Below are 12960 nucleotides of genomic sequence, written 5' to 3' on the forward strand. Positions count from 1 at the left end.
GGGGGATCATCATGTGCTTAATGTAGGGCCTGGACGTTGTTGCAGAAGGCATGAAACTATGTTAAAATACAACTGCTGAAAAATTTTGCTTTGCGTCTAGTGGTCACAAAATTATTTCTAGAAGGCTTGAAAAGTCGGAAACTAGGGTTCCCATCCGACGAGGACGAACTTAGCCTACCTGGAGATACCCGTAACTTTGCTAAACCCTCCCTAAACCCCTGTCGTGGGATGGTTTCTGGCTGTTTTCATTGAATGTCGGTAACAGGCTTGAAATATCGTATTTTACTGATATATCGATTAAGAGCACCATCGTAAGATGTAATGTGCCAGGCCATAGTGAAAGGATGTGCGACGACGCGTTTACGGGTCGTCTATCGAACGTCCGTCCAAGCCAGGATACTGTATGATGGTCCCAGCTTTACCCTGGAATCCCAGGCACTTCATACAAAGGAGTAACCTCAGTCTTCGTGTACAAAGGAGTAACCACTGTCTTCTGGTCAATGGGGTCAAACTCAAACGCCACTTGTTCTTGGGTCGAAATCAGTGTGTTTTGCTTCTTTCTGTCAGGACGGTGCAATGGCTGAGGGTGCCATCCACGAGTGGATACAGGAGTGGCAGAGCATCAAGCCAGTGGACATCAAATCAAGCGCGGCCACCCTGATGGCGGACCAGGACACCACGGCGGCGCTGCTCCGGGTGTTCGAGGACCCCAGCCTGCAGCACGTATGTGGCGCGCCCTGGCTCTGACGCGGCGGGCTGTCCGTCGTCTCCGTCCTCTAAGGGTGTTCTGTGATCTGCACGTGTCTGACATCAACCACGCAGCCGATTAGTCCGCTTCAGAACGGCCCATTCCGTGTTGTTCCTCGGTTTATGTGGAATAGTTCCTTCCGTTCCGTTTTCCCGCACGATTGCAATGTTACAACCAGGTGACGTTCCCTGTCTCTGTGACGAGAGGGAGAAACTGAGATCACACCCATCCCCCAGCTGTCCAGGCCGGTCGACGTCTCCGCCGGCTTCGCCAGCGCAGTCCGGTGCCCTTGCCGGCCCCTCGGCCGCGCCGGCGCTCTGCTGGACGGTCGGGCCGCCGCTTGGCTGCGATCCGACGCCGCTCCGCACGTCATTCCGACGCCTATTAAACATCCGATCGGGCAGAGGTCGGGCTTCCGTTTGGCTCCGTTTCAACTCGACTTTCGGCATGTGTCTGGCTCCGTTCCGGCGCTGTCGTTACGCTCGTCCCGCTCCGTTGCAGCTGCTGGACAGCGTGTGCGGCCAGCTGCTGACGTTCTACCGCTCCCGGGAGCCGAACCTGCTGCACTTCAGCCTGCAGTGCCTTCCGCCGCTGATGCACGCCTACCTGAACGCCGTCGCCACGCGGGACCGACAGGTGGGGGGCAGCGGGCGGCGCGGAGTGCCGGCGCGCCTGTAGAATTGTGGTGGGGGGGGGGGGGGGGGGGGGCACTGGGGAGCGTTGTCCGGATGTGCGACGTGGCTTGGTACATTTAAGAAGGCATCAGACGGACTGAGATAGAGTTGTACATGTTATTCGTGGTCGCGGCTTGTGACAGATGCAGAGCGCCAAGTGTGATGCACAGTCGTGCAGATGAGGTGGGTGATTGTGGTGGCAGGGCGCTCGTGTTGACTGCTGGGCTCTGTAAAAGCTGCTAAGGTTGGTAGACAACAGCCATGCCACTGTGACTGAACAAGTCCGACTGGCCCAATGTCCATTGGCCGAATGCATGTGATCAGCCTTAGTTGGTCTCTCTCGGCCGGATCTGACCCGACTATGCCAGGGCTGAGTCTTGTGGGGTCTCGCCAGACGCGACTGCTCCTTTTAAATCTCTTGACAGTTCCACTGTGTATGCTTACACGTTCAGAATGGTTCAGCCCATCCGAGCTGGTCTGTCCTGCCCGACCTGACCTGACCTGACCTGACTTGCATGGCTTGAACTGTTCTGACCCAACTATCCTACCAGCCTGCTCACCCACCTTCATGGCTTAACCCGAATGACACGCACGACCTGAACTGACATTATCTTACTTACGTGACCTGACCTTGCCCACCTGTCGTCCCCGCCACTAAAGTGTCAAGAATGTGACGGCGCTGTTGAAAATATATAGCCTGGGGTGATGACCTGACCTGACCTTAAGTGCACACCTCACCGCAGACCTGCCAGGCGACCGAGGCGCTCCTGCTGGGCATGTACAACCTGGAGGTGGTGGACGAGCGCGGCCAGCCGAGAGTCGTCTCCTTCCGCATGCCGACTCTCATCAAGCAGTCCGTCTACCACGAGGTCAGGCGCGGCGGCGGCGCCGGGTGACCTCTCACTCCCGTCGACCGGCCGTCCCGGGCCCCGCCAGACGGGTTGTTTGTGTGGCGTTGCGTGTAGCAAGCGGCGATGTAGCGTGACGGCGGTGCATGTTCGTGCAGAAGTAGCTCGGCTGTCCGGCCTGTTTTTCGCTCGAAGTCTGAGGAGGAGGAATCAGGCGATTTGTGTTTGTTCGTGTGGGGGATTGGATATGGTGCAGCTAGCGGCGCGGTATTCCGTGACAGCGGACGATGATATGGAAGCTGTCCTTGGTAGACGCAGTAAGAGAACAAGTCAACAAATTTGTGGATTAGTTTGCAGTTTGAAGTAGATTTGTGGATAGAAATTTGTGGTTTAGTCGCGTCCTTGGGGCACCGCGGCTGCGTGATCGGCTGTCATCGACTGCGACACGTTAGCGACATAGGTCGCGTCCACGCAAATTTAAAATCCACGATTCTTCGTCAGCTGCATGCTCACCACGCTGTGCTGACCGTTCGCTCCGAGCGGCCGCAGTGCGCTAGCGGTCAGCGGTGAGCCGCGGCGCCGCCGCCGGCCGCGCGCCCCCTCCGACGACAGCCTGTGTGTTGCAGCCGCTGCACATGGCGCCGTCCAGCCTGACCGAACACTCGCTGTCGCGGCTGGAGCTGGGCGACGCCTTCTCGGTCAAGTGGGGCCCGCTGCCACAGGTGAGCAGCGGTGGCGGCCCCCCGGCGGCCCGTCACACTGCCGGGCGGCAGCGGGGCGCGCCCGGAGCTCGGCTGCCGCGCTGATGGACTACAGGGCCGTCCCGAGAGGTGGAACGGTGAAACCCTTTGTTGAAGGCTGATCCTCTCCGTGCACTACCTTAGGGTAATTAATGCTAAGCTTTCGCCAGTAGTAGAAGGGTCGCTGCTGCCCGATTTATGTCTTCCTCACGGGAATCTGTTATGTCAGGCCCAGTATTACTTTACAATTAAAATGCTAATGCCTGTGGATCGTCATCCGTGCAAAAGTCATCTGCGGAAAAGCGCGTCCTTCGAGCCCATCGTATCCGCGCTCGCAACAATCGTAACCGTCGCACCGCCTCTCGATTGCTGCGTTTCGGTCCGCCCTTCACCGGCCGTGCCGCCCCTCCCCACTCCGGCGCCCCTCTCACACCCTCCGGCGCCGACGGCAGGCGAAGACGGTGCGCGCCGCCAACCGCCAGCGCATCCTGACTGCGCTGATGACCGTCTACAATCGGTACCTGAGTCAGCTGTCGGCACCGGCGCTGCAGGCCTGCTGTCGGGCCATCATCAGGTGCGCGGCGCCGGCGGCGGGCACTGGGAGGGACTCCGGGGCGGGGAGGGTGTGAGGAGGGGAGGGGGCTCTGGGGCGGAGTGGATGTGAGGAGGGGAGGGGCTCTGGGGCGGAGTGCATGTGAGGAGGGGAGGGGCTCGGGGACGGAGTGGATGTGAGGAGGGGAGGGGCTCGGGGGCGGAGTGGGTGTGAGGAGGGAGGGGAGAGGAGGGTGACACTTGTGGGAGGTGGGAAACTTGGCAAGAGTTAGAGCGGTCGTGCTTCAGAAATAGAGTTTTAAGTATCCTAGAAATGTTATTTTGTATTTCAAAAACGCGCCATAAGCATGACACGTTCTAAATTGAAAATATAATTGTCAAGTGCATTTGTGTGAGCAGTTACCAGCTCCTCTATGCTTACACGCAGTGCCTCCACCTCGTTATGTATGGAGTATTCATTTTGCTGATTTATAGTGATCCATATGGCTAGAAGGAAACGTAACGACTCTGCCCTCTATTTCCAAAAACGTTTAGAATCATTCGGTGAAAAGTTCTCCGTATTCGTGTTTCGCCCGATCTTGCGGGGCGAGAGCTACCAACCCCGAGTGCTCCCTATGTTCCGCTGTGCTGGAGGCTGGCCCGGCGCCGCGTGTGGACGGGCCTTTGCCACGGGGCCGCTGTCGGCCGGCAGGATATGCGGCCAGGGGTTCGCCGCCGCGTCCCCGCTGCCGCCGCGGCTCAGCGTGTCGCCTGAGCTGCAGCTGGAGTTCCTGCACGCTGTCTACTTCATCATGTGAGTGGGTCGGAGTGGCCGGGGCGGACGCCGTCGGTGTCCGCCGCACGCGCCCGTGCGGGACGAAGCGGGGCGCTGGAGAGGGTCTGACGGGAGGGCGGACGCCGTCGGTGTCCGCCGCACGCGCCCGTGCGGGACGAAGCGGGGCGCTGGAGAGGGTCTGACGGGAGGGCGGACGCCGTCGGTGTCCGCTGCACGCGCCCCTGCGGGACGAGGCAGGGCGCTGGAGAGGGTCTGACGGGAGGGTGGACGCTGTCAGTGTCCGCTGCACGCGTCCCTGGGGAACAAGGCGGGGCGGCTGGTAAGGTTCTGACGGGAGGGCGGACGCCGTCGGTATTCGCTGCACGCGCCCGTGCGGGACGAGGCGGGGTGCTGGAGAGGGTTTGACGGGAGGGTGGGCGCCGTCGGTGTTCGCTGCACGCGCCCCTGGGGGGACGAGGCGGGGCGCTGGAGAGGTCCTGACGGGGAGGGCGGATGCTGTTTGTGTCCGCTGCACGCGCCCCTGCGGGATGAGGTGGGGCGCTGGAGAGGTTCTGGAGGGAGGGTGGACGCCGTCGGTGTTCGCTGCACTTGCCTCTGGGGGACGAGGAAGGACGGCTGGTGCTGTTGTGGTGGGGAGGGCGGCTCGGTTCGGGATTCTTGGCGTGGTCTTGCACTCCTGGGACTTTGGAGGGGATGACATCCACTGGGACCTTCCCACGGCACGGGTGCAGTCAGTTCTTGTGCGCGGCGGGCACGAAAACGTGTGTTGTGTGAATCAACCGATCTTATTTTTGCAGTAGTTGACTTATTGCTGTACATGACCCATAGCGTACTTTGTCTGAGTCAAAAAAGATTGCGTTTCTTTTCCATTATCTTTCTATTAACATGGCTATAGCAGGTCATTTTTGATGATTCTCACACGAAGTATGTCGTACCACTCGCCAATTGTTCGGTGCCTGCAATCAAGACATGGCGCCGGTTTGTCGGCCAATTATCTGTTTGATTGGGGATGAGTATTACGTCCTTTAATTGTCTGTGGCTTTGATACTTTATTATAAGGATCGCAAACGAAGGGTAAGTTTTGCTCGCGTCTGATTTTTTTCATTGGACATGGAGAATAGCTCGGTCGTTGTTAGTTGTTTCCGGTGGTTAGGCAGTGATCGAACATTTCCAGCACTTGGGATAGAAGAGGAGCAGGCCGGTGGCCACGGTAACCTTCACTGTCTCGGTGTGGTTACTGACGAAACTTGAAGGCGTCTGTGAGCGGTGGGTTGAAGACAGCACGCTCATGGCCAGTGTGATTAATCTTTGACTTTGCGAAGGCTTCGATGCGACGGGTTGGCGTTAGGTTTGGGTGGTCGCGATTCTCGCGTGGGTATCCAACAAACAGGGCTTGATGGCCGTCCATTAATTATTCCGCGTGGATGGGGCGTTGATGGAGCGTAAAAGAAGCATAACATGAGAGGAAAAAGGTTTTCGGCAGCGTAGGGCTACGCTCCTTACGCTCTTTAGAAATCTTATAGTCTTAAAGCGGGATACCGTTGGTATCCTCCCATGACGGGAACTGTTATATGCTTCGCACCTCCAGCTCAGTTGGGGGTCAAACGGACGCTACTTTCTGGGGACGCTACGCTTCACGCGGCGTAGCTAGGGGAACAACTTCGTAGTGTTACCTGTGCGAAACCAAGGAGAGGGAGGACTGAAAATGTGCAAAAAAGCGTAATGTAAGTTGTTGACCACCAATTGGTGTCTCTCCTCCAATTGTCACCAAAATAAAGCGCGTACCAAGCAATGCCCAGTACGCACTCCCTGTGGCCACAAACCACAGCCCGTCCCGCCCCGATCCCAGCTCTAGACCGAGACCCGGGGTCTCGCGGCTGGCTGCCCCCCCCCCCCCTCCCCCCCTCCCGCCAGGCCTGCCGGCCGAAACCGCGGGCGTGCACGGAGCCCGCGACGTGTGCTGTGTTAGCTAACCGAAAGGGGCCACCCGTCTCGGTCGCCGCGCCGCGCGCGCGGTCGGAGCCGGCCGGCTGCCGGTCTCCGACCGTCACGTGAGGTGACGCCGTCACGCCGGCGGCGCGCTGCATGGTCGCTGGCGGCGGCGCGCGCGCGAGCCGGGTGGCCCCGGAATGTGCGTTCTGCGTAGCCGTTGTCCGCTGGACTGTCGCGAGGCCTGAATGTGAACGCTGACTCGTGCCTCGGTAGCCGCGCGCGCGCGTGTTGTGTTTTGTTGTGTTGTGGCGGCCGCGCGCCTCGACCGCCCGTGACCGCGGCGCCGGCTCGGCTCGTGTTGGGTGTGGCTCGTGCGGGCTGGCCGGGGTTCGTGCCGCGCCGCCCCGCCGCTGCGCGGGTTGGCCGCGGCCGGTGGCGCGCCCAGCCAACGGTAACGGCAGCAGCAGGCGCATAAATAATTGGCCCACTCGGTGGACTGTGGAGGCTTCGTGGCGCTTTGCTGTGCTCTGGCACGTTTCAGGTTGAATTCGTCTGAAATGCTAATGAAAAACTATAGAAGGGCCAGGCGCCAGACTTGAACAAAAGAGTCCCGTTAGCCGTAGAAGTTTGCTGCGAAAGCCTGACTTTGCATTTACGTGCATACGTCCTTCAACTGAAAGTGCTATCGCTTTTCTTATTTGACTCGCAGCTAGCGACTTTTGCTCAGCCCTGCGAGCAGCCGCGCCTGCCGTGGGGTGAGTGCTCTCCAGCGGGCTGCGACCGTGCGAGCTGCGCGCACCGCCGCCCGGGCCAGCTGTCTCGCCGCTGCGTGTCCCGTGAGACTGACGATGCATCTGCGCTGTGTGTTGTGTGCGTGTGTGTGTGCTGTCAACAGCCGTGCATGTCGGCAGACTGGCGTATCTGCCGCCCGCCGGCGGCGTAGTTAGGCCGGTCTGGCGCGCAGAGTCGGGCATGCCTGTGCCGCATCTGCCCGCCGCTCAGCTAACCGCACGTGTTCTCTGCCCGCTCCGCCCTGCCCTGCCTGCCCCTCCTGCCCCGCCGCCGCCGCCGCTGCCGCCGTTCCTGCCCACCCAGAACGCCGTCCCTGCACCTGGACCCCAGCGACCCCGCCTATACCTACTGCAGGTACGAGCAGGTGACGCCGGCCGCCACGCAGGCGCTGGAGGCGGTCGCCTTCCGCGGCCAGTACGAGGTCAGCGCGCGCGTCATCGTCGCCGCCAACGCCATGCGGAATTCGCTCAACATCTCGCCCGCCGGTGAGGAGGGCCAGTGGGGGCACGTGCGCCCTCTGGTGCGTCGGGGGAGGGGGTGCTTTGAGAGTGTAGCCTTACGCTATCAGTTGTGTAAATCATGAAGCACACTGGGCCCTGTTTGAGTGCCTGCTGGAATTGTTGGCAGACTGATTCGCGAGCTACAGTAATGTTCATCAAACTCGGCTTCCTGACCACGGGGTCGGCATTCATAGTTCGATGCATGAACTAGAGAATTTCACTTGATTATGCGTAAGCCAGTTCCGGGGCTGTGGTCTCGGTTATTTTTAAGTCTGTGGACGGTCCTCTGGTCCATGTAATCTACTTCGTGAATAGTCTCGTTGTAACTTTTTTTTGCATTTCACATTTTGGATCCTCCTGTGCTCCGTCACTGCTGTCCGGATTTTGGGTGGCTTCGGTCCTCGTTCAGGTGGCATTGCTCCTGTTAGCCTCTGGCACAAGGTTCATGGATTACTCTGGCCGTCAACAGGTCTGACCGACAGTCAGCTGAACCTCAGCGAGATTCCATCCGTGACGTCACTACCTTCCGTGAACAAATTCATCATCACCAACGCTTCTTTCCGTACGAAGAAGCTACCAGGTGCGTCTTGTCGATTGCGTGCTGCCAGCATGAGAATGCAAACGTGCGTGCTTCGTTCGACTGGTGCCATGTAAAAAGGCGGCTGTGGCGCCCCACAGCTCACACTAACATCTGGTTCGCTATTCACTGTTCAATTCGTTAGATAATTTTGTTGACGCCGTACGCACTGGTGTTTGCGTTGCCGCTCCAAGCGTCGGTTTTGAAATCGAGAGGTCCTGGTTCAATACTCAGCTGCAGCAGTTTTTCGTTCCCAGCTTGTTGACCCAACCGTTACCTGTGTGGGTAATAACACGGCAGTCGCTCTCAACTGATGCAAAGGAATGGATCAGGAGTCAGCGGGTCCAGCTTCGCGGCTGTTCGCTTGTTCAGTGACTGTTTTGCTTCCATTACTGCGTCGCTAATCGCCATGTTTAATAACCTATTGGTATAGCTGAATAGATGAATGCGTTTGTGCAGATTTATTTCTCTATTTTGCCGCGCTGTATGTGTTTCTCTGTTCCGCTTGCGATCGCCGACTGCGTAGAAAGGGATGATTGTTTCGTCTTGTTTCTACAAGCATTTTCAACTTGACGCCATCAACTTCGAGTGGAAGGCGTAGTGTAGAGTTGCTTTCCCGATCGTTAGAGGAGTGGAAGTGTCGGCGGCGAATTGTGTTCATTGGTGCATGGCGTTTTCCGCACTTTTCTATGCATTAGCTCGAATGGAGGTTCGCTCCACTCTCGTTTGGCTGGAAAATATGCTTTTGACCATTTTGCTTTTCCGCGGGAGGTATTGCACATGTAATAGATGTGGACCCGCTTTACTGTGATGCGGTGTTATCTCGTTGGCCGACAACATCCACACTGTCAGCCTGCTGTGCTGTCATGGTACGCTAGGGTTGATCCCGGTGCCACGTGATCGTGAACCACCTGACCCCGACCGGAATCTGTTGCTGACAAGATATGATGCCTGTTCGGGGTCGTATTTTGATGCTGGCGCTAACCATTTCTACGCGCTCTCCTGTTTTGGGCCATTTCCTTAGTTTGCTCAGATCCCTGTCTTCATCTTATTTTAGTTTGTTCACATAAATTAGTACATTTGATCGTGAGTCCTGTCTTGATACCCATTTACCAGATGTCCCGGTTCCTATCCTTATCGCGGTCGGCGGCGTCGCCTTGTTTCAGAGCAACTTTCCATTTTATCCTGATTCCCGGTTAGATCCTCGGTTCCGATCGCTGTCCGTATCCTGATCCTGATCCTGATCCCGACCGGCACCTGTTTTCAGAGGACATCGAGCCACCCAGCAACGGCTCCTCGGAAGCCGGCGGCGCGCGCGGCCCGTCGCCGTCCTCGCCGCCGACCGCCGCCGCCGCCGCCGCCCGCCAGAAGCTGCACGCCGCCATCCGCAAGATCCGGCGCCGGATGCGCTTCCGCCGCATGCGCTCCGACCGCGAGCTGGAGCCGGCGTGGGAGTCGCCGGAGAGCAGCAGCGGCGGCGACGAGCCGGCGGCGGCCGAGCCGGACCCGCCGCCGGCGGTGCCGGTCGCGCCGGCGTCCGACAGTCACGCGCACGGCGTCGTGTCGGCCGACAGCTTCCAGTGGATCCTGACGCCCGAGGAGCACCACCAACTGCAGCAGTGGCGCGTCGGCCGCTGGAAGTGCCTGTCCAACGACTTTTCGCTGCGGAGGAGCCGCTCGCAGCGACGCGACACCGAGGAGGAGGCGGCGGGGCGCGACGGCGGCCGGCCGGGCGGCGCCGCGGCGCGGGAGGAGCGGCACGGGGTGGGCGCCCCGCAGGAGCGGCTGACGGTGGCGGCAGCGCTGGAGTCGGCGCCGGCGCCGGTGCTGACCTCCTCCTCGTCGCAGGATCTCTCCATGTACAGCGCGTCGGGCAGCGTGGCGCGTTCCGAGTCGGACACGTGACCTCGGAGGGACGTGGCGCCGCGACCACCGCTGGATCACGTGACACGGCCAGCAGAGCGGGGTGCGGCGCTGCTGTCGGCGGACCACGTGACACGGATGGCCAGGAGAAGGGCAACACTTCCGCGGTATCGGCCCGACAAGCCGTCTCTACCACGGCAGCCGTCTCTGGACCACGTGACAAGATCGTCCAAGCAGGACTACGCCAATCTTCGCACCGCTTGTCGTGGTTGTCCGAAAACACGACGTTTGCCTCGCGACACCACGTGACCTGTCCTTGTGAGCATGCAGTTGACGTGTTGACCCCACGTGACCCGACCCGCCGGGCAAAGCGTGGGCCTCCCCGGTGTGTCATTACCTGATGTTTCGAATATCGCGCCGGACTGAACACCACGCGTCGGTGACCTCAGCAGGGCGGTGGCGGCCTCATCACGGGCACGTGATGGCGAGGCTCTTCTGTGACGTCCGTCCGCCTGTTGCAGACGACATTCCGATCCAGCCGGGCGTCGACCGAGATGGCGAGGCGCTGACGGCCATCTCCGAGCAGAACGAGGAGGAGCCGTGCGACGCGCCGGCCGGCAAGCTCAAGCTCAAGGATCGCAAGCACCGGCCAGCCGAGCGCGAGCGCAGCGGGCCCGACAAGCACGTGACGGCCATGCTGGCTGCGCTGCCCGGCCTTGTGAAGAAGCGCGCCGGCGACGGCGGCGACAAGAAGCGGCCCGACGGCGGCGGCGGCGGCGAGCGCGGCTCGCGCAAAGCGGTCGGTGGCGGTGGCGGTGGTGGTGAGCGGCGCGGTGACCGGCGTCGCCCGGCCGCCAACGGCGCCTCCTCTAGCGCGCGCAACTCGCTGTCGCTGAACGGCGAGGAGGCGGCCGACTGGGCGGCGCCGCCGCTGGCGCGCATCGACGCCATCGAGCTGCGCGTGGTGAGCTCGGGCTCGGAGAGCGCCACGCCGCGCCGCGAGCGCCGCGAGACGGACAGCTCTTCCGTCACCAGCACGGCGTCCGAGGAGACGGCGACGACGCTGCCGGCGCGTGCCGAGCCGGCTGTCGGGTTCGTCGCGCGGCGCGAGTCGCAGGCGGTGTCGACGGCGCGCTCCACGGATGTGTAGGCCGACGCGTTCTGCCTGTCGGTGCGGCTGCGCAGGTGGTTCTGCTCATGTTTGCTTGTCGTGTTTAGTCTGTCGCGAGCGGCGGCGCGGAGCCGCTGCCGGGTGGTGCCGGCGGCGCGGTTGTCTAGCTGTGTCACAAGCATACCAAAGAGCGTCGGTGAGGCCGCCGTCCGCCCCGCGGGCCGCTGGTGGGCGGGATCGACCCGAGCCGAGGGGCTCCGTCGTCGCGAGCGCCCGCCGGCCGACCACGCGGCCGCGGCAGCTGGGCCGCTGTCCACGCGCCGCCCGCGTCTACCGAAATAATGCGGCTGCAGCGGGAGGCGCTGTTGGCGGTCCGCGCGGGACGGCGGCGCCCCGTGAGAGCGGAGGGGGCGGGTGCCATACGGGATGCGCCGCGGTCGGATGGAGCCTGCGGAAGGGAGCAGTGCCAGGGGAGGACAGCGCTCGGGAGGCGCTGTTGGCGGTCCGCGCGGGACGGCGGCGCCCCGTGAGAGCGGAGGGGGCGGGTGCCATACGGGATGCGCCGCGGTCGGATGGAGCCTGCGGAAAGGAGTAGTGCCAAGAGAGGACAGCGCTCGGGAGGCCACATTCGCGTCGAAGCTAGGCGTTTAGAGCCACTGGAGAGTCGGGAGACTCTTCGGGGAGGTTGGCGGGTGGTAGTCGGACGGTTCGCTGCAGCGGAAGGAAGGGAGGTAACGCTGTTTAATGCTCGGAGGCATGGGATCGCCCGGGCCAGGTTCTCCGCCGTTTGGCACGGGAAGACGATAAGGCGATTTCCTGCGGGCAGCTTCATGCGTGCGAGTGCCCTGCTGCGACCGACACAGTTCGGGCACGTATGGGGACGAGACCAGGCTGCTGGCATAAGCGGCGCTATTATTCGTGCGTTATCCGGTGTCCGTTATCGTCCGTGTCCTAATCTTCCAGTCGTGGGCGATTCGCCCTGTGGTAGATGGTCTAGTCGCTGGCTGGTGGGCTGCCCTGTTTGTCTGTGGTGGCGAGTGTCCGGAGAAAGCGGGGGGGGGGGGGGGGGCAAGGGGGAGAGCCAGTACGATCGCGGTTTATGAGGTTGGTCCTTTGTCAACGCCCATGCTTAGGTTTCTCTTCAGCGGCGTTACTGCTTTTAGTTGTGATTTATTTGTGCTGCCACTATGCACCGATTCGTGATATCGTATTTGTTGTACACCAGAAAGTGGGTGATGCGCGGGCATATGGGCTGCTTTTTATCTGTACGTTTTGTTGCCTGGCCATATCGACCACCCGCTGCTTCGGCTCCGACTATGCCATATTCCGGTAATTGGGTGTGTAATGTGGGCGCGGGTCAGATGTTACTGCTGCGCGCTGCGGCTTCCGCCGAGTGGGCGCGGGCCCGGGTCGCCGGTGGTGCTGTTCATTCCGGTGGCGGCGTCGCCACTCTCTGTTGCCAAGCCGCGTCGGCAATAAACCCGCTGTATTTGATGGTCTCTGTGAAGGTCGCGGTCGAGGCTGGCGGGCTAGCTGAGCGCCACGCCTGCGGTGGCGAGGAAAAGGTGGCTCTCGTTGCGTGCGGAATAGGATGATTCTGGAGTTGCTGGTAATCCAGTCCCGTTTGCTGGGAGGAGTCAAGCACGCACGGCCTGACGTGTTTGTACAGTCGAGAGTGGTGAGTGGATGTGAGAAAGGCAGAGCTGGCGAGAAAACGTTGCCAGCTCGACGGGGTTAGAAAAACAGGCCTCGAGCAGTCTGCTGGTATGGCCGCTTGAGGCGCGTCTTTCATGGTATGATTTTGGCCATGATCACAAACAGTCGGAGTTTTGCCTGGATTGGCCAACA

At 60.8% G+C, this 12960-nt stretch overlaps 1 protein-coding gene across 1 annotated transcript; it reads left to right on the forward strand.

The window, feature by feature from the left end:
• The first annotated feature begins 576 nt into the window (after positions 1-576).
• Hyccin (PI4KA lipid kinase complex subunit hyccin) lies at positions 577-12015 on the forward strand. Its single transcript, XM_037228775.1, has 12 exons — positions 577-723; positions 1250-1384; positions 2166-2291; positions 2897-2992; positions 3463-3561; positions 4324-4355; positions 7365-7581; positions 9507-9622; positions 9683-9852; positions 10523-10682; positions 10875-11042; positions 11976-12015. Exons 1-12 carry the CDS (start codon positions 577-579, stop codon positions 12013-12015), a joined length of 1506 nt encoding a protein of 501 aa, XP_037084670.1.
• Positions 12016-12960: the final 945 nt, after the last annotated feature.

Source organism: Pollicipes pollicipes, unplaced genomic scaffold (assembly GCF_011947565.3).
Source record: "Pollicipes pollicipes isolate AB1234 unplaced genomic scaffold, Ppol_2.1 Scaffold_6138;HRSCAF=7277_pilon_pilon_pilon, whole genome shotgun sequence".
NCBI lineage: Eukaryota > Metazoa > Arthropoda > Thecostraca > Pollicipedomorpha > Pollicipedidae > Pollicipes > Pollicipes pollicipes.

What these genes read in the sequence shown, in the direction of transcription:
- Hyccin (XM_037228775.1), top strand. Translation starts at nt 577, where the DNA reads ATGGCTGAGGGTGCCATCCACGAGTGGATACAGGAGTGGCAGAGCATC. An exon ending in AGGACCCCAGCCTGCAGCAC is followed by an intron (nt 724 to 1,249) that starts GTATGTGGCGCG and finishes GCTCCGTTGCAG; the next exon opens with CTGCTGGACAGCGTGTGCGG. An exon ending in GGGGGCACGTGCGCCCTCTG is followed by an intron (nt 7,582 to 9,506) that starts GTGCGTCGGGGG and finishes GCCGCCCGCCAG; the next exon opens with AAGCTGCACGCCGCCATCCG.